General features: G+C 41.5%; 2 protein-coding genes and 1 long non-coding RNA gene across 7 annotated transcripts; 2 read left to right on the top strand and 1 right to left on the bottom strand.

The window, feature by feature from the left end:
- Positions 1 to 168: 168 nt before the first annotated feature.
- On the top strand, positions 169 to 3,952 carry atp5f1b (ATP synthase F1 subunit beta). Its single transcript, XM_004570404.5, has 10 exons — positions 169 to 327; positions 1,101 to 1,274; positions 1,376 to 1,550; positions 1,723 to 1,844; positions 1,924 to 2,108; positions 2,201 to 2,359; positions 2,544 to 2,666; positions 2,843 to 3,055; positions 3,140 to 3,341; positions 3,485 to 3,952. The coding sequence occupies exons 1-10, from the start codon at positions 225 to 227 to the stop codon at positions 3,580 to 3,582; spliced, it is 1,554 nt and encodes a 517-aa protein (XP_004570461.1). The 5' UTR covers positions 169 to 224; the 3' UTR covers positions 3,583 to 3,952.
- Positions 3,953 to 4,257: 305 nt separating this feature from the next.
- Positions 4,258 to 12,856, bottom strand: LOC101478013 (retinol dehydrogenase 7). 5 transcript variants are annotated; one of them, XM_076879809.1, is made up of 6 exons: positions 12,702 to 12,833; positions 12,371 to 12,534; positions 8,744 to 9,058; positions 5,725 to 5,983; positions 5,490 to 5,653; positions 4,258 to 5,406 (listed from the first exon to the last, which is right to left on the bottom strand). In XM_076879809.1, the coding sequence occupies exons 3-6, from the start codon at positions 9,054 to 9,056 to the stop codon at positions 5,183 to 5,185; spliced, it is 960 nt and encodes a 319-aa protein (XP_076735924.1). In that variant the 5' UTR covers positions 9,057 to 9,058; positions 12,371 to 12,534; positions 12,702 to 12,833; the 3' UTR covers positions 4,258 to 5,182. The 5 variants fall into 5 exon arrangements, with proteins under 5 accessions (XP_076735924.1, XP_023009772.1, XP_014266456.1 ...); XM_023154004.3 differs by having other exon boundaries at positions 12,391 to 12,534; XM_014410970.3 differs by lacking the exon at positions 12,371 to 12,534 and having other exon boundaries at positions 12,702 to 12,856.
- Positions 12,857 to 17,775: 4,919 nt separating this feature from the next.
- LOC143415045 (uncharacterized) lies at positions 17,776 to 21,023 on the top strand. The gene is made up of 3 exons (XR_013095652.1): positions 17,776 to 18,173; positions 19,566 to 19,774; positions 20,201 to 21,023. It is a non-coding gene; the product is annotated as an uncharacterized LOC143415045 (long non-coding RNA).
- The last annotated feature ends 649 nt before the right edge of the window (positions 21,024 to 21,672 follow it).

The following is a 21,672-nucleotide window of genomic DNA, read 5'->3' as shown; positions in this document are numbered from 1 at the left end:
AAAACAAAGAATTATAACTGTGATTAAAACATTTCGTTTGGGCGGTCATTTGGTTCAAATAAGCCAGCTCTATCGAGGTCACAATGTCAACTGCATGTGCTTAACTACTACGCATGCTCGTTGTGGCGTGTTTTACGTTGTGCGCAGGCGCAGTTCGTCTAAGCGGTCATACGTTATAAAGCCTGAAGTTCCTCTGTCTCTTTCCACCTTCAGCCATTTTGACAATGTTAGGAGCTGTGGGACGCTGCTGCACCGGGGCTTTGCAGGCTCTGAAGCCTGGAGTCCAGCCCTTGAAGGCTCTTGTTGGATCCCCAGCTGTCCTTTCACGTGAGTCCTGCATGCTCGTTGTTTCTGGAAAGAAGATTGTTTAAAGAACAGACGCATTTACGTGGCTGTCAGAAGAGGGCAGGGACCATGCTAAACTTAGCTGGTGCTAGCAACACGCTGGCTTAGCAGGCCTTAATATTAAAATGTACATTTTAAATCAGCCGGAGTGTTTCCAAAACATTAAATGGATACACATGTGTGCAAACAGATCTTTTCATGGTTACTTCGCATTGTGAAATGAGCAGACTGTATTATTCTTGTGTTATTAGAAATGACCTCTATAATGACATGAGGCGGTCGAAGACTGCTGTTAGCATTCGTAGTTGCAGATTAGCAGGGTTAGACAGTCGGTAACACGGTTCACTTTTGTGATACGTGTGGAGGTAATACAGTGCCAAAATAACAAAACTATAAAGGGAAAAACAAAGTTGTGTCACTGAGTTTGTGGCCAAGTATGCAGCATTAGCAATTCTAGCTCGGAATCGCTATCCATTCATCTGTCACTGTTGGCTCTGACGCTATTTAGTGGGAGAACTCGCTTATTTGCACTTAATAAAATAAACTGAAATTTTACTGAATTCTGCTTAGTACTGCTGTTTCACTTTCCAGTTTAAAAACTTATTCGCAGATTAGCATAAGCCACTTGACATTGAGATGTACCGGCCGGACACACACAAGTATAGAAGCCCTTTTCGGTGCTTCTTCCGGCCATAATGCATAACAAGGTCACAGCTGCAGCACATCTGTATGACACTCAGTGGTTCATGTTCCAGGTAGAGACTATGTCGCACCTGCCGCCGCTGCCAGCACCGCCAACGGACGCATTGTGGCTGTCATTGGTGCCGTTGTCGATGTCCAGTTCGATGAGGGTCTCCCTCCCATTCTCAATGCTCTGGAGGTGGCAGGCCGTGAATCCAGGCTAGTCCTGGAGGTGGCACAGCATCTTGGTGAGCCAGCTGGATTATACTCTTCACCTACCTAGCTACAATACCACTAGCAACTCTTTCTTAGGTTAAACAGACACATCAAAAGCACTTTCTGTTTTTAGGGGAGAACACAGTGCGTACCATTGCTATGGATGGTACTGAGGGTCTGGTCCGTGGACAGAAGGTTCTGGACACTGGTGCCCCCATCAGAATTCCAGTGGGTCCCGAGACCCTGGGCAGGATTATGAATGTCATCGGGGAGCCTATTGATGAGAGGGGTCCCATCTCCACCAAACAGTAAGAACACTTTGAAAATATCCTGCAGTTTTTTGTATGAGGTTTAAACATGCACAGTCTGAAGCAATAATAAAACCTGTTATGATAGGACATATATAGATGCTGTGCTTTTAAATGTTAACTGGTGTGTTCAGTGATTACATTAATCTACTTTTTTTCCCCTTCTTCCCAGGACTGCACCTATCCATGCAGAGGCTCCTGAATTCACTGACATGAGTGTGGAACAGGAGATTCTGGTTACTGGCATTAAGGTTGTGGACCTGCTGGCTCCCTATGCCAAGGGAGGAAAGATCGGTATGAGCCCAAACATGCACGTTTTCTCAGCCTTGACTTTGATGCGTGATAAACTAACTTGGTTTTCTCGACTTGACAGGTCTGTTCGGTGGTGCCGGTGTAGGCAAGACTGTATTGATCATGGAGCTGATCAACAACGTGGCCAAGGCCCATGGTGGTTACTCTGTGTTTGCTGGTGTGGGAGAGCGTACCCGTGAGGGGAATGACTTGTACCATGAAATGATTGAGTCTGGTGTGATCAACCTGAAGGATACCACCTCCAAGGTGAGGACTGTGGAAAGCAACTTTAAAAAGATGCATTTTTATTACAGCACATTCCAAAATGTCTGATTTAACCAAACTCTTGTCCATGCTAGGTGGCGCTGGTGTACGGACAGATGAACGAGCCCCCCGGTGCCCGTGCCAGAGTTGCTCTGACTGGATTGACTGTGGCTGAATATTTCCGTGACCAGGAGGGTCAGGATGTGCTGCTCTTCATTGACAACATCTTCCGCTTCACACAGGCTGGCTCTGAGGTCTGTGCAACTTGATTTAAACCAAAGCTTTCCTTAAAAATAAAGATTTACAACTGCTCTAGCTACACCACACATCCAATGTAAAGATTCTCATTTCAAAAGTTATTTTGTTTCCCCCTCTTCCTCCTTCAAATACACTGATTCTGTCAAACTGCAATCTTGATGACTTCACCTTCTCTCTCAGGTGTCTGCTCTGCTGGGTCGTATTCCCTCTGCTGTGGGTTACCAGCCCACTCTGGCCACTGACATGGGTACCATGCAGGAGAGAATCACCACCACCAAGAAGGGTTCAATCACATCTGTGCAGGTGAGGTTTGAGGAGTGCTGAGTCTGCATTTTAGAAATCAAAAATCTATTTACTTTGACATAAGCTGGAAACTATCTTACTGACAGTAAGGAATAAATCCTAGTTTTATATGTTGCTTGGCAACCTAAAGGGTAACCTAGGACTTCCAAAAATGCTAACAAGTCCTGTGTTTCCAGGCCATTTACGTGCCTGCTGACGATTTGACTGACCCTGCCCCCGCCACCACCTTCGCTCACTTGGATGCCACCACCGTGTTGTCCCGTGCCATCGCTGAGCTGGGCATCTACCCTGCTGTCGACCCCCTGGACTCAACTTCCCGTATCATGGACCCCAACATTGTCGGAGCCGAGCACTACGATGTTGCTCGTGGCGTGCAGAAAATCCTTCAGGTTTGCAGCTTTATTGGTACCATTAGAATTAACATGACAACTGTAAGTGCTTCAAACAAACTAGGCTACTTTCTTCTTCTGTAGGACTACAAATCACTACAGGATATCATTGCCATCCTGGGTATGGATGAGTTGTCTGAGGAGGATAAACTCACTGTGGCTCGTGCCCGTAAGATCCAGCGTTTCCTGTCTCAGCCATTCCAAGTGGCCGAGGTCTTCACTGGCCACTTGGGCAAGCTGGTGCCCCTCAAGGAAACCATCAAGGGCTTCAAGAGCATCCTTGGTGGTAAGTTTGAATTGTCCATTTTTTTTTTAATTTTTTTTTTTTTTTTATTTATTTATGTTTTAATTTTTTTATGGCTTGTGATCCTCAACTTCTTCAGCTCTGTTTATAATTTAATTGCCTTTTTTGTTCTCATTTCATTTCAGGTGAGTATGATGCTCTGCCCGAGCAAGCCTTCTACATGGTCGGTCCAATTGAGGAGGTGGTTCAGAAAGCTGAGAAACTGGCTGAGGAGCACTCATAAACATCCAGACAACCTAACTGAAGGGAAGAGAGAAGAGTAGAAGCAGAGAGGCCCTGTGGTTAGGAGCACTTGGTTTGTAAAACATGTCAAAATACAAATGTACCTGTCTTGTCATCCTGAAAAAGTTCTATTTAATGTTTCCAGTGAAAGATGGAATAAAACAGTCTTTACATAAAACTCATCGTTAACTGCATATTTTCTCAATGGTTATACTTGTAGTGGAAAATCTTGTTGCTGGTAAAGGAGTTAAAGAAATGGCTGTCCTTGTCTACTTTGACCAGAAGATGGCATTCTGGAGCTGCTATGTTAAGCTATCAACTGTGCTGCAGCTTGTCACATGCTGAAATAAAACAGTTGAACAATTCTGTCATTCTGCAGTTGTTTACTTGGTCAAAGTAGTCAAGACGATCTGAAATTGTACATTTATATGTACAAATTAAGTTAACATGCGCCAATTTACATGCTTTCCAAAAACATGTACAGCAGAGTTTTATTGAACCTAAAAAAAAAAGGGGGTTATTGTGGCTAAAACCTATTTAATGCTTGAATCGGGGGTAAAAAAAATAAAGTTGGTATGAAATCAAATCCTTTCTAAAGACAGTTGACTGTCATGCAGACATAACAGTGTTGACAGATGCAGCCAGTTTGACAGACTACAACTAAATATTTAAAACGTGATGTTTCAGAAATAATTTTATTTCAGTGTTTCAAGCTTTTCACAGAAGCGTTATACAAATGACCACTCTAGATCTCAAACTGCTGTCAGACGCCAGCAGGGACTATATGAATATAAGAATAAACAAAAGCGTGAAGGTACTACCTAAATACAGAGTTTTGGCTCTAAATCTGGTTTTATTAGAAAGCACTAATGGCATTACTGTTTACAGGAACAATGACAGAATATAAAGGCTTAATATATATAAAGGTTTCATATAGGAAAGATTGTTAGTGCCACTGGAGACAAAAAAATACTATGTATTTAAACAGTTTGACTCCTCGTCTAGATAGGAGTCATGAAGTAAAATGAACAGAATGAACCTTACAACCTCGTGTCCACCAGGTCAGTGACTCCCTCCAAGGTAAGATTAGCACTGCATCCTAAAAAACAAGATTTTATCTTTTCTATATCTTTTGGACATACAGTTCTATTTTTATTTGCGCAGCTAACTCTACCAATAACTAAACATTTTGCTTTGTAACTTAAGAAGTTAAAATCCTGCAGGTGACATTGCAGTCTTGTTTTGATACTGCAAAACAAGGCATTTCTACTATTTGAAGTATAGCAACAACACGATCCTGCTCGCTGTGTACTTTGAAACCAAGTGTGAACTGGACTTTTTTTTTTTAATTGGTCTTTCTTAACCTTTCCCACATGCCTATCAATAATCTCATGGACACAGGTCTTTTCATCTGTTCAGACTAGCTGTAGATAAGATGGCCTTGAAAATGCCTTTGTGAAAAAGGTGCAAAGGTTCCTTTCTGAGAAAGTAATGTGATAAGTAATGAGAACAGATTGAAAGACAAAGCCTTTCTGAAATCAGTTAAATTTACTGATGCATGAGATGTACATACAGAGAGAATGCCTTTATTACATGCAAAGTTATTCTATCTGCTTGGCGATGGGAATAGCTTCCAGCTTCAGGATGTAATCACTGATGCAGGTTGGCATGTAGGATAGCGGCAGCCAGAAGAACTTGGCGTCCCAGCCTGGGGAGTAGCGAGTGCGAGGATGGACAGCAGCCACGGCATGTTCCATGCAGCTGACCACTTTCATCAAGTCTGCATCACTCATTTTGGCAACTTTGTCAGTTAAGGTTGTTAATGCTAAAAGGGGCAAATAAATGAAATAAGAACAAATAATCAGTTGGGAACCAAAATAAATGGAAGAAGTGGTAATCCACATATACCTTTCTGTAGGTATGCCGTTCCATAATCATCTCGGACTTCCTGTGGAAGTTTATCCCAGATCATTTTAATGTTTTTGCTCAGGATAGCACTGTTGGTCACATTTGTCTTGAAGAAACCTGGCTCAATGCAGAGGACCTTCACACCAAAAGGTGCCATATTTAACCTAAGAAGGACACTTCATCAACCCGGGAAATCTTTGTATTATCATACCAATATTTTATGAGTTCTCCTTACCTGAGGCTGTCATTGAATGCTTCAACACCGTACTTTGAGACAGTATATGGGCCCCCAACAGGACTGATCCTTCCAAACACACTGGCAACGTTCACCACCCTTCCCCTTGCCTTTTTTATGAGCGGTAGGACGCTTAGGGTCACACCAATCACCCCATTCAGGTTCACATCCAGCATGGGTTTGTAGTCATTGAGGGTCAGCCAGTCACATGGGGCACTGGGAATGGAGATGCCGGCATTGTTCACTACAGCCCACAGGCCTAAAATAATGACAAAGAGCACATACAGTCTACTGAAATTCATCTGTTCTTGACCAGTAATGTTTTATGTGCACTAGCAACAGTAGTTGATCGACATTCAAATGGGAAAAATAACTCAAAGCGAAATTATTCTGCTCAAGTCCAGGTCCATATTTTTATCCCTAAACTCTACTACAGTCAGGCTGCATGACAGAGTTTAGAATAAACCCTGCTTATCTCATACTGGTTCTTATCTGTATGTTTGTAAAAGCAAACTCAGTCTCCTCCTACTATAAGACCCTCCTATCATTAGCTTTCTTCTGACTGGCTGCCTGGGATGACCATATTATGCTTCCAAGGAGCCAGACATTCTTTTTAATAGTTGAGCAATAGTTCTGCAGGCTTTCTGGAGGTCTTTAAATTTTTTTTCTTTGGACATTTGGACCCTAAAGGGACCCCAGAGAGTACTGCGCAGTATCTTAGGACTGTGCTCTTCTGGACAGAGATCTGGGATTTTATTCCTGGGACTTGCTGCAGCCACTCACCTAGCTGGAGTTAGTAGTAGCATTCCCACAGCACCCTGTTACCATCACTTCCCCATTTCTCATTGTAGATACATATTGAAGACATCTAATATATGAAGCAAGATATATGGAATTATGTAGCAAAGAGAAAATTAATAAATAACTCTAAATACGTCTTATATTGTAGATTCCTGAAAGTAGCCACCCTTTACTACTTTCAGGGTTGACATCACAGTAAACCGTTGGCCTTTTGTCAATGAGCTTCATGATGTATTCACCTCAAATGGTTTTCACTTCACAGGTGTGCCTTGTCAGGGTTCATTTGTGAAATTTCTTGCTTTCTTAATGGGGTTGGGACCATCAGTTGTGTTGGTCAGGTTGGTACACTGCTGACAGCCCTATTTGACAACCGTTAGAATTCATTTTATGGCAAGAACTAATCAGCTAATTAAAAAGAAACGAAAGTACATCATTACTTTAAGGACTGAAGGTCAGTCAGTACAGAATATTGCAAAAACTTTGAATGTGTCCCCAAGTGCAGTCGCAAAAACCATCATGGCTACGATGAAACTGGCTCACACGAGGACCGCCCCAGGAAAGGAAGACCAAGTGTCACCTCTGCTGCTGAGGAAAAATTCATCCGAGTCACCAGCCTCAGAAGTCACAAGTTAACAGCACCTCAGATTAGAGCCCAAATAAATGCCACACAGAGTTCCAGTAGCAGACACATGCATAGTTCTCACTGTAAAGCATGGAGGAGTAGGTGTGATGCTTTACTGTTGACACTGTTGGGGATTTATTCAAAATTGAAAGCACACTGAATCAGCATGGCTACCACAGCATCCTGTGGGATGAGATGGACTGCAGAGTGAAGACAAAAGGGCCAATGAGTGCTCAGCATCTCTGGGAAATCCTTCAAGCTTGTTGGAAAACCATTTCAGGTGATGACCTCATGAAGCTCATTGAGAGAATGCCAAGAGTGTGCAAAGGAGTAATCAAAGCAAAGGGTGGATATTTTGAAGAATCAAACAACTAAAACATGTTTTGAGTTATTTCACACTTTTGTCTTTACTACATAATTCCACGTGTTCATTCAGAGTTTTGATGCCTTCAGTGAGAATCTACAATGTAAACAGTCATGAAACTGGAGAAAAAACCTTAAATGAAATCTTGTATCTGAGCAGCAGGATTTTAAATTTGTTCTGAATTTAACAGGGAGCCAATGAAGAGACGCGAATATAGGAGGAATATGCTCTCTATTTCTAGTCCCTGTGAGTCCTCTTGCTGCAGCATTTTGGATTAACTGGAGGCTTTTCAGGGAGTTTTTAGGACATCTTGATAATAATGAATTACAGTAGTCCATCCTAGAAGTAGTAAATGCATGAACTAGTTTTTCAGCATCACTCCGAGACAGGAGATTTCTAACTTTAGAGATTTTGCACAAATGGATGTGCACAATATTGTCACATAATAAAATTAGGAATTAAATAAAAATTTTCTAACTGGGATGTTGGATCTTGGAACAAGCTTTTTAACTAGTTGTTTAGTCCTATGTACCCACATAATCCACCATTTGCGCTTCCTGTCATATGGAGTGTTACTAGCAGAGTTTCAGTGATGCTCAGTGGAGTCCTTTATTTACATTTGGGTCGCACATAGCTGCTGGCATCTCCTCCTTCATACCCTGGTTGTACTTGGTATAATCTGTTTCTGCCTTGAGTGCTGAAACATATTTGTTGCTTCCACCTTCAAGCAAGAACAGTTTTTTGCATATTTTGCAAAGTACTTTATTGGAGGTTGTTGAAGCAGCTCTCTTTTAGGTATTCAAATTGTTGCTGACACATGTGCCTGGGCTTCCGTCATACGTGCACATACTAAGGAAAGTTAACATGTGGCATTGCTATTAGAGTGATATCAGGCTATTACATTTTTATATCAGTTAAAAATGTATACATGTCTTCTGCAATAATACCTGTATACATTTTTATATCACTTAAAAATGTATACAGGTATTATTGCAGAAGACATGATATGGCACAGTCCTACCAGGAAATGTACAGTTGGTGAGACCTCTGTGATTTTCAACCATTTATTTATTTTTTACCAGTTGGCATAAAGAAAAAGAAGATCCTATAGACTTACTTGGTCTTAATGGTGCTATTGAAAGTCAGAGGTCACAAACATAAACAGCACTCAAACTCTGTGGGGAAACAGCTATTTAAATGAAGTGCAGGTATTTCCACCAAATAAAACTTACCACGTGCCCCAACCATATCCTTGATCATTGCCGCAACTTTGTCAATGCTTTCCTGAGAACTAACATCCAGATGAGTTGTGATCAGGTTGCTGGAGCAGGACTTCTTTAGATCCTCTTCTCCTTTCTCAGTGAAACAAGAGGCAATCACTCGAAAGCCCTGCTTGTCAAGATGCCGGGCCAGAAGATTCCCAAAGCCACTGTCGCAGCCTGTGATGTACACATACTTGCTGTTTTTGTCAGAGACCCTGGGGAGCTCTCTGATCCAACGGTACAGGTAGTAGAGAACCACCAGGCCCAGAAGGTACAGGTACATGACTGGAAGGACAAAGGAACGTATGTTTACTCGTTACTGGCTGTTTTAACAAAGTGAACAGAGTAAGCCACATGACAACACTGTTGTGTAAGGCCAACTTTAAGGTACCTCTGCATGTTTGATTTGGCTTTCTTTTTTCTTAATAACAGAAGCCAGTGTTCTTTTCGTCGACAGTCCCAAGCCCAAGTCTCATGGCCAAAGTTAACAGTGAAGGCATCCATGTGCTGAGCAACAGGATTCATGGTTAAGCAGTGGCCTGCTGGAGGTCATTTTGTATCTGAGCAAACGATCAGGAACAGACTTGATGAGGGTGGCCTGAGGGTCCGACGTCCTCTGACAGACTAACAAACTCAAGTTAGTGTTTAATTTGGGGCAGGGATAGCTCAGTAGGTAAAGTGGTCGCCCCATGATCGGAAGGTCGGCGGTTCGAATCCACTTAACGGCTACCCTGAGGTACCCCTGAGCAAGGTACCGTCCCTACACACTGCTCCCCGGGCGCCTGCTTAGTGGGCTGCCCACTGCTTCACTGAGTGAATGGGTCAAATGCAGAGAAAAACAAGTAATTTCCCCATGGGGATCAATAAAGTATCCATTATTATTATTATTATTATTAATTTGAACTGGGTGTTCTCCTAGTGTATGTGTTGGTGTTCTTAAGGTCAGTCATTGCAAACAAGGCCTGTGCAGGTGTACACCCTGTATGAACCTCATACAGTTCAAATTGGGAGAAAAGCTAAAATAAATGTGCTAATTATAACTGACATCTAAATGAACTTTTGCTATTAACAGAGGGCAAAAAAAGACGACTGTAAAGTTAGGCTTGGTTGTACTTAATAACATGATATTAATAATCATGATTAAACGTATTCAACTTATTAAAGATTACTTTGAGCTGAACCAAAGTAGGTGACATGGATTCAAAATGGTTTATGCTACAAGTCTGTGTCCCCCCATTAAATTAAGCTAAACTAAACTTATTTAAAGAATTCCCAGTGTTCCAGGCTTCACTGTCTTGTTCCAGATGTTGCATCTGCAGATTCATCATTTTAATTATTAATCATTTGTTTGTAAATGCTGGTAAGTAAATGCTGTTTATTTCAGCATACAACTATTCAATTCAGTTCAATTCAATTTTTTAGTATAGCTCCAACAAGAGCTGCCCCAAGGTGCTTTACATTGTACTGTAAAGGCAAATACTTGTTGGCAGTGGGAAGAAAAAAAAAAACTCTCTTTTAACAGGAAGAAACCTCCAACAAAACCAGACTCTGGTAGGGGCGGCCATCTGCAGCCACAGTTACCAGTTTACAGAAGTGCATGTCTGTGACAATACATCATAAAACATTACGTGGTTAAAAAATAAATGCATTTCATTGATTAAACTCGTAATTGTACGGTGTAGCGTATAATTGTAGTGGCTTACAATATAAAGCGACTAGAGGCAACTGTTGTGTTCCCAGGGAGCCTCCCTCTCTTAATGCACTATGGAGCATATCAAATCAGTGCCTTCCTCTCCTCTATACATGAAGCGTAAGGCTCAGACATTCCTATGATTATGCCTTTTCCTGTTAGTTTGCATTTGTGGGAGCTGATTTCTTTAACCGCTCTTTACAGAGACTTTTTTTTTGCCCTCTACCTGCTCAGTTTGAAGGAAGAGTCCACGGCCAACATTGTTCATTATTTTAAATAAAAAACAAACAAACTCAGTGACGATGTTAGGTCGTCTAAAGTTAATTAAACTTGCAGCTAAACGCACTTCATTTAAAGTCCGCCTCTAAATGTTCACAGATGTGACCAATTTACGACTACAAACTTTTGGAGTTTATTTGTTGACTGGTTGAAATAGTTGACGTGGAATCCAGCTGACCTGGAAGATGGGACTTGGACGCTTCTTTGCTCAATGTGACAGCAGAACAAAGCTGGGGTCATATGGAACAGAGTTCAAAGTACATTAACTCGAAGTTTCTTAACCCTTTTGAAACAAATATTAAAGCGTCCACCAAACGTACTGAAAATGTAACACTATTCATCTACTCAGCTACTGACTTATGCCAGTAATGTGCTGTCAGTACATGGGATTTCTTACCTGATCCGAAGAAGATTTCACAGACAGTTTGTGACAATGTACGTACCCCCAACTGAGTTTGTTACCCCTGCATCCTGGGTATGGATGAGGAGGATAAACTCACTGTGGCTCGTGCCCGTAAGATCCAGCGTTTCCTGTCTCAGCCATTCCAAGTGGCCAAGATCTTCACTGGCCACGAGCCACAGTGAGTGGTCAGTTTGCCCTGGGGCAGTCTGACAGATGGCGCGATATGTCCCTCTGGCCAACACCAGTAGGCGGTAGGGTAAAGTGTCTTGCCCAAGGACACAACGACCAGGACAGAGAGCCCGAGGATCAAACCGGCGACCTTCCGGTTACAGATTCGCTTCCCAACCCCCTGAGCCACGGTCGCCCCCACAGAAGCGTTATACAAATGACCACTCTAGATCTCAAACTGCTGTCAGACGCCAGCAGGGACTATATGAATATAAGAATAAACAAAAGCGTGAAGGTACTACCTAAATACAGAGTTTTGGCTCTAAATCTGGTTTTATTAGAAAGCACTAATGGCATTACTGTTTACAGGAACAATGACAGAATATAAAGGCTTAATATATATAAAGGTTTCATATAGGAAAGATTGTTAGTGCCACTGGAGACAAAAAAAATACTATGTATTTAAACAGTTTGACTCCTCGTCTAGATAGGAGTCATGAAGTAAAATGAACAGAATGAACCTTACAACCTCGTGTCCACCAGGTCAGTGACTCCCTCCAAGGTAAGATTAGCACTGCATCCTAAAAAACAAGATTTTATCTTTTCTATATCTTTTGGACATACAGTTCTATTTTTATTTGCGCAGCTAACTCTACCAATAACTAAACATTTTGCTTTGTAACTTAAGAAGTTAAAATCCTGCAGGTGACATTGCAGTCTTGTTTTGATACTGCAAAACAAGGCATTTCTACTATTTGAAGTATAGCAACAACACGATCCTGCTCGCTGTGTACTTTGAAACCAAGTGTGAACTGGACTCTTTTTTTTTTTTATTGGTCTTTCTTAACCTTTCCCACATGCCTATCAATAATCTCATGGACACAGGTCTTTTCATCTGTTCAGACTAGCTGTAGATAAGATGGCCTTGAAAATGCCTTTGTGAAAAAGGTGCAAAGGTTCCTTTCTGAGAAAGTAATGTGATAAGTAATGAGAACAGATTGAAAGACAAAGCCTTTCTGAAATCAGTTAAATTTACTGATGCATGAGATGTACATACAGAGAGAATGCCTTTATTACATGCAAAGTTATTCTATCTGCTTGGCGATGGGAATAGCTTCCAGCTTCAGGATGTAATCACTGATGCAGGTTGGCATGTAGGATAGCGGCAGCCAGAAGATGGGACTTGGACGCTTCTTTGCTCAATCCGACAGCAGAACAAAGCTGGGGTCATATGGAACGGAGTTCAAAGTACATTAACTCGAAGTTTCTTAACCCTTTTGAAACAAATATTAAAGCGTCCACCAAACGTACTGAAAATGTAACACTATTCATCTACTCAGCTACTGACTTATGCCAGTAATGTGCTGTCAGTACACGGGATTTCTTACCTGATCCGAAGAAGATTTCACAGACAGTTTGTGACAACGTACGTATCCCCAACAGAGTTTGTTACCCTGCATCGGGAGCGCGCACTGTACAGGGAGAGCCGATCCAGTTGACCCCGCCTACTAGTTTAGTCTTTTCTGTTCTTTCCTTCTTCTTTCTTTCAGTTGTATTGGCGGTTGGCAAACAATTGAAAGGTGCATTACCGCCACCAACTGGTATGTAGTATGGTCTGGAACGACGCTCAAAAAAAAAAAAATCCTTCCAAACAGGTTCCCCTCTCTTAAAAACTGAAATAAGGCCTGATAACTTTTACTTCCCGATTCCTTTCGCAACAAATCAACCAAATCCAGTGTGATTTTTAGGTTACTAAGATTTTGAATCAAATGTCTCCTCTCAACCTGATACCTCTGACACTGCAACATGACATGTTCTACAGTTTCCTCTACCCCACAGTAATCACATTTTCCGGTACTATGTTTCCGTATCATGAATAACGTATTATTCAAGCCAGTATGTCCAAATCTCAGTCTGGATATGATCACCTCCTCCCTCCTAGTCCGTCCTGCATTTCTCATTCCTCCCACCCTCCTTTGAATCTTACAGGGAGTGCAGAATTATTAGGCAAGTTGTATTTTTGAGGAATAATTTTATTATTGAACAACAACCATGTTCTCAATGAACCCAAAAAACTCATTAATATCAAAGCTGAATGTTTTTGGAAGTAGTTTTTAGTTTGTTTTTAGTTTTAGCTATTTTAGGGGGATATCTGTGTGTGCAGGTGACTATTACTGTGCATAATTATTAGGCAACTTAACAAAAAACAAATATATACCCATTTCAATTATTTATTTTTACCAGTGAAACCAATATAACATCTCCACATACACAAATATACATTTCTGACATTCAAAAACAAAACAAAAACAAATCAGCGACCAATATAGCCACCTTTCTTTGCAAGGACACTCAAAAGCCTGCCATCCATGGATTCTGTCAGTGTTTTGATCTGTTCACCATCAACATTGCGTGCAGCAGCAACCACAGCCTCCCAGACACTGTTCAGAGAGGTGTACTGTTTTCCCTCCTTGTAAATCTCACATTTGATGATGGACCACAGGTTCTCAATGGGGTTCAGATCAGGTGAACAAGGAGGCCATGTCATTAGTTTTTCTTCTTTTATACCCTTTCTTGCCAGCCACGCTGTGGAGTACTTGGACGCGTGTGATGGAGCATTGTCCTGCATGAAAATCATGTTTTTCTTGAAGGATGCAGACTTCTTCCTGTACCACTGCTTGAAGAAGGTGTCTTCCAGAAACTGGCAGTAGGACTGGGAGTTGAGCTTGACTCCATCCTCAACCCGAAAAGGCCCCACAAGCTCATCTTTGATGATACCAGCCCAAACCAGTACTCCACCTCCACCTTGCTGGTGTCTGAGTCGGACTGGAGCTCTCTGCCCTTTACCAATCCAGCCACGGGCCCATCCATCTGGCCCATCAAGACTCACTCTCATTTCATCAGTCCATAAAACCTTAGGAAACCAGTCTTGAGATATTTCTTAGCCCAGTCTTGACGTTTCAGCTTGTGTGTCTTGTTCAGTGGTGGTCGTCTTTCAGCCTTTCTTACCTTGGCCATGTCTCTGAGTATTGCACACCTTGTGCTTTTGGGCACTCCAGTGATGTTGCAGCTCTGAAATATGGCCAAACTGGTGGCAAGTGGCATCTTGGCAGCTGCACGCTTGACTTTTCTCAGTTCATGGGCAGTTATTTTGCGCCTTGGTTTTTCCACACGCTTCTTGCGACCCTGTTGACTATTTTGAATGAAACGCTTGATTGTTCGATGATCACGCTTCAGAAGCTTTGCAATTTTGAGACTGCTGCATCCCTCTGCAAGATATCTCACTATTTTTGACTTTTCTGAGCCTGTCAAGTCCTTCTTTTGACCCATTTTGCCAAAGGAAAGGACGTTGCCTAATAATTATGCCTATAGTTTCCAAATAGTAGGTCAATCTTTCAGTTACCATACGCTCCATCACTTTACAAATGTGCGATGTTAACGCTATAGGTCTAAAATTTCCTGGATTTGTGACATCCTTTCCAGGTTTCCGTACCACCACAGCTTCCTTCCAGCTTTGCGGAAGTTTCCCACCCTCCCAAACTCTGTTATACAACCCTAAAGTTCTTTAGCTGACTCACTGAGTTGGTTCAGCATGGTATAGCATACCTGATCTTTTCCCGGCGCTGATAATTTAGATTTCTGTAGTACCCGATGTAGTTCTGGCTTTGTAAAAAGGATATTTAATGAATCATCTGCATCCCCTACCAGGTCCATTAAGCCTCTATTCTCTGCAATAGTCATGTCTCTGCCTCGTCGCCCTTCCTCACTAACATTGCCTGAACTGTGGACTTTAACAAAAGTTTTAGCCAACACATTTGCTTTTTCCTCATCTGTTACAGCTTTGACGTCTCCATCCCTCAGGATTGGATAATCACACTCCCTTTTCATACCATTCATCCTTCTAATCATCGACCAAATGTTCTGTATTCTCGTCTCCCTCCCCACTGAATTACAAAACCCCCTCCAAAAGTCCCTCTTTGCACTTTTAGTGGTTCTTTTTACCTTCCTCTTTCTCTCTCTCCCCCTCCTGCTCTGTTCCTGTGCAAGTCTAACTACCGCCCCTCCCTCCTCTTCCCAGCGCAAAGCACAAGGCTCGCGTGAGGAGTGAAGCGGAAAAAGAGTGCGAGAGAAAGAAAAAAAAAAAAAAACCACGGCTCGCGATCCATTTAACCCTAGTCATAAAGCGTATATTTATTTTCTTACTGTTCTTATATATATTGATATACTGGACTGTATGTAGCGGAGATGACAATAAAGTTTACTTTGACTTCAGCGAGGAAGCGCACCAAGGGTTCTCACGCTCACTTTTCGCGTACAGAATTTCGAAAAAAACATCGGTGCAAATTATAAATCTGTATCATAATGTCCGGTGTTTTCATGTTTGCTGTTTTGTTTTTATTTTATTTTATTTCGCGAGCTCCAGCCAGCCAGAGAATCACCCGCCGCCCCGCCCTCTCCTCCCTGTGCCACAAGCAGCAGGCGCACCTCGCAAACGGTGTGCCCTTACTCCCAGCAAATGGGCGATAGTAAGCCGATCGGTGCCTATGCCTATCCCAATATGCGCTGGCATGACGTCGGGGCAGCATGAGTACGAGTAAATTATTATTATTATTATTTTGCCGATGCCCGTGATGCCGCCCCGGGCAACCGCCCGTATCAAAAACTGGTTGTAGATACAACTTTTCTTTTTTGACCCCTAAAAAAATGCTGGTCTGCACTGGTTTAATTTTTCCTGAATCTCTTCTGAAAACTCCATGTTTTTGCCTCAAAATTATATTCGCCTGACAAGGATCAGGGTCATACATTTGTACCACAAGGTGGCAGAAGTGCTGTTTAATGACTCATTTGCTGTTCTGCAGAGGCTGCTTTCAGATACCCCTAGAAGATTTCCACTTTTAAAGTTTTAAACTCACGGATATGTAAATGCTATACGACAAATTTTTAACAGAATATAATAAAACAGGACTACTTGCTAGGTACACTAAGCTGTTAATGCACATTTCCCAGCTCTAAATAAATCTCACCAAGTCAAGCAACTTAAAGTTTCTGGGGATTTTGTTAATCATTGCAACATTTCTAAGCCTACAGAGAGAACCACAATTCCCTTTAGGTTGACTTTACACATCATTTATGTGCACGAAGATAATACATTTTCCATGACACATGTCAAAAACACATCAAACAAGAGCTATTAAATGTACCCATTCTTTAAATTATTTATTTAGTGATATTGCACTTGGTACATTTGCCATTTTTTGTGGTATTGCCAGCCTGAATAAAGTAATTGACATGCAGTGGAGATTTTAAAACACTGTGCTTGAAATGAGTATCGCTATGTTACCATGACCTCTTAATCTGAAAGGCTTCTTCCCAGACATGCACATTATTTTGTTGTTTGTGGTTTCCTGAATGCACTTGAAAGCTGCGGTGAATGACCTAAAGTTCACAACCATCAAACCCTCAAATGTGCAACCATGCATATCCAATTGCCAGCCATTATTATATAAATAATATAAATCACTAAAGTTGTCCATCATTCATGACTGAAGAGGGAAATTTATACACAAAAAAGAAGAATTTTGTGTGTTCCACATAGTTAAAATATGAGTTAGAGGACTTCAACAGCATCTATAAACATGTCTTAAATTTACTATCTACACTTGCACAGCAATGCCTTGACTGTTCATTAGTTTTTGATTAGAAGTTGGACTTTTTGCAACTACCAGACTCAGCAACCTGTGTTTATCCCTTTATTCAATTTAATCTCAGAGAAATGTACTGATAGTAAGGTCCTCATGAATAAGAATGTAAGTAAATATAAATATAAGTTGGAACAACTTCATTTTTTTATAAGTGTGACACTGCGTGTCTGGCCCGGCACACACACGTCAGTGTTGCAGGGCAAGTGAACCTTTTATTTTCCTTTTCAGTGAACAAACTTGCAGCCTTTTCAGCCGTTGCGGCTGCTCTGGCTCAGGTCTCTCGTCTTCTGTGGTCCCAGCTGGCTACTAAAACAGGGAAAGCATGATTGGATGATTGAGCCCACCTGCCCTGCCAGCATCCCTGGCACTGCCCCCAAACCCACTGCAGCACCCCTCCTCTGCAGCTGAACAGCAGACCACACCCTGCCACATTAAGTTTAAAGGCATTCATTTTCTTCTTCTTCTTCCTTCTCCAACACGTTCTCACTCCCAACTCGTCAAACGTGTGACGCATGGTCAGGCTCCCTCTGCTTCACTTATGGACGCGCAGGGTACCCCCCTCGCGTCGGGAATTGACGTGAAGGGTCCTCCGATTGAAGAGATTGCCGCGGAAGTGCCTGTTGTCGGTATATTTAGACATTTTCCATCCATCCATCCATCCATCCATCCATCCAGGCCCTGCGACAGACTGGCGACCTGTCCAGGGTGTACCCCGCCTCTCGCCCTATGACAGCTGGGATAGGCTCCAGCGCCCCCCGCGACCCTGAAAAGGATAAGCGGAAGCGAATGGATATTTAGACATTTTCCAAATCACATTGTAGTGACGTATACAGAACACAATAAACTATATAATGTAAACAACTACCTGAAAAACAGGTAGAACGATACTTTTGTATCGTTTATTGCATTTATGGAGGGAGTGATGTATGCTGGGTAATGGCCAACATAGCTACTGGGTCACTATTCACCCGCTTCGGCTGTTATCAGTCCATACAATGGGCGTTATAAGCACAAACCAGTCCCATAGATATGGGCCATCTCCTGCTAGATTGTTCAGAAGGTTGTTCTCATCCATCCAGATGGAGGATCACTAACAGGAGCGTGGAAGACTCCAGAATCCACTCTGGCTGGAATCCGGTGGATATGCAGTGTGTACAGGTAAGACCATTTAAACGGACAGCATTTAAAAGTCAGCGAGTGTCAGTAATGTTAATGTGGTTATGTTAGTAATACACCGAGTGCTAATATAACAGCTTTAAGATGCATTTGTAGATGTTATTACGTGTTTTACCGTCTTTATGGTGCTAGCTTAAAGTTACGGTGTAAACGTTAGCTTATATTGGAGTAAAGCTGTTACTGTTTAAACGATGCTAGCACAGAAATATTAGCTTCTGTCATGACTGATGAAGTTACTAGTTAATAAAGTTTTCAGTAAAGTGTTTAATCGCAGCCACAGATTGACAGCAAATATCTCGATTAGCTTCAGTGCATCTGTAATAAATATGTGCAAGTTTCAGTGCTTCGTTTAAACTGTATGATACTTATACTGACCCAGGGTCAGTGTAAAATACAATCCTAGCTGTGTGAACAAAGCCACTGTAAATTTAATCCTGCATGACAAACCTCAGGATGCAGGTTATTGTTACTCTTTCCTGCTGGCACACCTGTTACACCTGAGAGTCAGCTAGAAACTTACAGTGTCGTGGACATCATGCAAAGACTGCCAGACTCTGTAATACTGCAAATGATCAGTGACTCAGGTTATCACTAAACTTTAAACGGCACCTCTGTGTCTCTGTGTGCTGAACATTTAGGATTGAGTCAGGCTGCATCAGCTGAAGCTGTTATTTGTATATATCAGTATTTTTTATTCAGGTGTGGGGAAAATACGTAAGACTGCAGTGAAGCGATGCACCAGATTAATCCCTGGCCAAAGGTATCGTACTTAAATCAGACTACTGATACAGCCACATCAGCCTTTTGTGAGGTCTGTTTAAAGTTGACTAAAAGTGAACTGCAGGTTCCTGAGAGGTGGACTGTGAGCACAGAAACACATGTTCATACATACAGCTGCAGCAAACTTACATTAATTTTAAATAGATTTGTCTCTGTGTTAGTCCTCTGACAGACTGGTGACCTGTCCAGATGTGTCCTACCTATGACTACTGGGACAGGCTCTAGCCTTTTTAATAGAAATTTTCTGTTATTCTCATTTAAAGTATTTAAGTGCTTATGCATATGCTTAGTTGTGACACTGTTATGAACTGTTCAGTGAAAGTTTCTAAAACTAGATGAACTTACTTCAGCGTCAGCAGTTTGAGAGAACAACTCCCTTTACGGGTGCTGATAAGGCCAAGGGCACAAAACAGCATAACCATTGATCTGTTGAAGTGTGGTAGGATCAGTTTGTAACTTCCTCCCTCTTCCTTGGAATGCATAAAGGAGGAGGAGCACAACTTCTGTGGCAGCACTGACATGACTGAACTGTGATGTTTGATGTGTGTTGGCGCAGTAACAAATAGCTTGATCACAGCTCTTTCTGTGTTGCAGACTTTATTTAAAAAATTCCACGACACCTCCCCCCCTCCCACTGTGAACCTGAATTGAATATTCAGAAGACATTTGTTTAAATAGTTCTACAAATCTGAGCCATAAAGATTGCTGGACTGCATGATGGCCTTACCCCTGAGCAGTCATCCTGTTAAAGGAGGAACCACTTAGAAGCTGTTTTCAAAGTAGCTGAGCAGATTTCATCTCAAGTAAGCGATTAACTGTTTGTTCGTTTGTTCTGCCACTTAAAGAGCATTTAAGGACGTCTTTTGAGTGTCCAGCTGAATTAATTCTACTGGCTCTCATGGTCATTTGTTATTATAGACATATTTTTCATGTTCATCCAGCTATTTAGTAAATTCTATCTATTTAGTAATATCCGTCAGCTATAAAATGTAATATAAATATAAAAATATCTAAATATCTCCTGCCCTTTATATTTTAATGATGTAAGTCTGTTATCGTGTTACATTAACATTCCTCACATATCAATGAGATGCTGTACAGTACAATCCTACTGACGCAGCAGAGGGATAACGACGGCTATTCAACATCGTTACACGACACATTCGAGCTGCATGACACAGACAAAGTGACTAAATCATCTTTTTTGTGGTTTATTGACTTCAAACCAGCAGACCAAGCCGATTGCAGAAGATGTCAGAGAAGAACTTCAGGCCGTGGACTGAAAAGGTTTTTTTTTTTTTCTTGTTATCAAAAGACATTTGGAGTGGCAGCTTCTACAACTGGTTGTGCTAAAGTAAAGCTTACAGTCTAAGAAACCACAGTGTTGATATTCAGCACAAAGAGAAAAGCTCACTTGTTTGAATTTATTTACAATCATAGTTTTATAAATTCTGACTGTAAACATCTTTTACAGCTTTGGTATTGTTTGGCACTCGATATCAGGTGATAGGGTTTAATTTAAAGGTTTCTGTGTCCCAATGAGCCATTTACACTGACCAGTGTCAGTTTAACTGTAACACATTCATTATTTAGATTCAACAAAGAAATAACTGAATGTAAGCTTCAGCGAAGTGGCGTTCATGGTCTCAGTGAACAGTCATGGTCACACACTGCGTGTGGTTTTAAAGCAACATGTCTGTTCAGTACAACGATCGAGATGTGTAATATTAGTGCAGCTACGGTTTGTTCTTGAACATCAGTTCTGTTTTCTACTTTGATCACTTAGACCAAAAAAGTGTTGTTTTCAGATTCTTTCTTTTAAATCTATAAAGCACCTGCTCATTTTTTATTACAATTAGTTTCACATAAATGTTAGTTTTTCCTTTATGATCTTTTAATGCTTACACTACACTGTACACATTAGAGACATTTCTGTTACCTGTTTCTGTTGACTCAGAGTTGTGAAATGTTCTTTTATTTAATGCACAATATGAAGTTCATAATTTTCTTACAAATAAAACTCTAATGACAAACATGAACAGCTGTGCTTATTTCTGAGACATGAGTTTTTGAATGTGTTTAGACAGTGTGCATCTGTCTGCTGAAACTGTAATGGTGAACCTGAGGTGATGGTCAACAGAAGGCTAATATATATCAATATAAAACAATATTGAAGTAATGTCTTTACCCCCTGCAGAGTGTGGACGCGGTGCACACAATCACCTTATTCACTGTAGTAAACGTGCACCGCTAGCTCACGTGACTGACTGTCTCCATGGTTACATCGTATATTATTAGCTATGTAAACAGCTTCCAAAGATACCGCCATAGCTCTCTGCAGCTGTAACACTTTCACACTTTGCAAATCATTTCACGTTTTTGATAGTTATGAAGACAGAATATGTTTTTAAGGTCATGCTAGGCGGTTGCTATGGTGGTTGCTGTGGACTTGGCTGGACCGCGTCCGATTCCTGTTATTAGCTGTCCGCCGTAGGAAGGCTGCGTTCCATTTACAAGTAGTGACAGTCTGCCGCAACTCGAACTCAAACCCCGCTTTGTTCTTTAATTATAGGCCTTTTATAGCCGTTCATGACACGCACACACACACACATAAAGCACTTTGCCTCACCATGAGAATGCAAGTTTACCTAACCTAACCTTTAAAATATCTGATATAGTATAGAAAAATGAAGCAACCAGA

This window comes from Maylandia zebra, linkage group LG23 (assembly GCF_041146795.1).
Source record: "Maylandia zebra isolate NMK-2024a linkage group LG23, Mzebra_GT3a, whole genome shotgun sequence".
Classification (NCBI taxonomy): Eukaryota; Metazoa; Chordata; class Actinopteri; order Cichliformes; family Cichlidae; genus Maylandia; species Maylandia zebra.
Note: the sequence above shows the minus strand (reverse complement) of the source record. Positions and strands in the feature narration are given on the sequence as shown.

What these genes read in the sequence shown, in the direction of transcription:
- atp5f1b (XM_004570404.5), top strand. Translation starts at nt 225, where the DNA reads ATGTTAGGAGCTGTGGGACGCTGCTGCACCGGGGCTTTGCAGGCTCTG. An exon ending in TGCCAAGGGAGGAAAGATCG is followed by an intron (nt 1,845 to 1,923) that starts GTATGAGCCCAA and finishes TCGACTTGACAG; the next exon opens with GTCTGTTCGGTGGTGCCGGT. An exon ending in TGAAGGATACCACCTCCAAG is followed by an intron (nt 2,109 to 2,200) that starts GTGAGGACTGTG and finishes TGTCCATGCTAG; the next exon opens with GTGGCGCTGGTGTACGGACA.
- LOC101478013 (XM_014410970.3), bottom strand. Translation starts at nt 9,056, where the DNA reads ATGTACCTGTACCTTCTGGGCCTGGTGGTTCTCTACTACCTGTACCGT. An exon ending in GGATATGGTTGGGGCACGTG is followed by an intron (nt 5,984 to 8,743) that starts GTAAGTTTTATT and finishes TCATTATTTTAG; the next exon opens with GCCTGTGGGCTGTAGTGAAC. An exon ending in AACGGCATACCTACAGAAAG is followed by an intron (nt 5,407 to 5,489) that starts GTATATGTGGAT and finishes TGCCCCTTTTAG; the next exon opens with CATTAACAACCTTAACTGAC.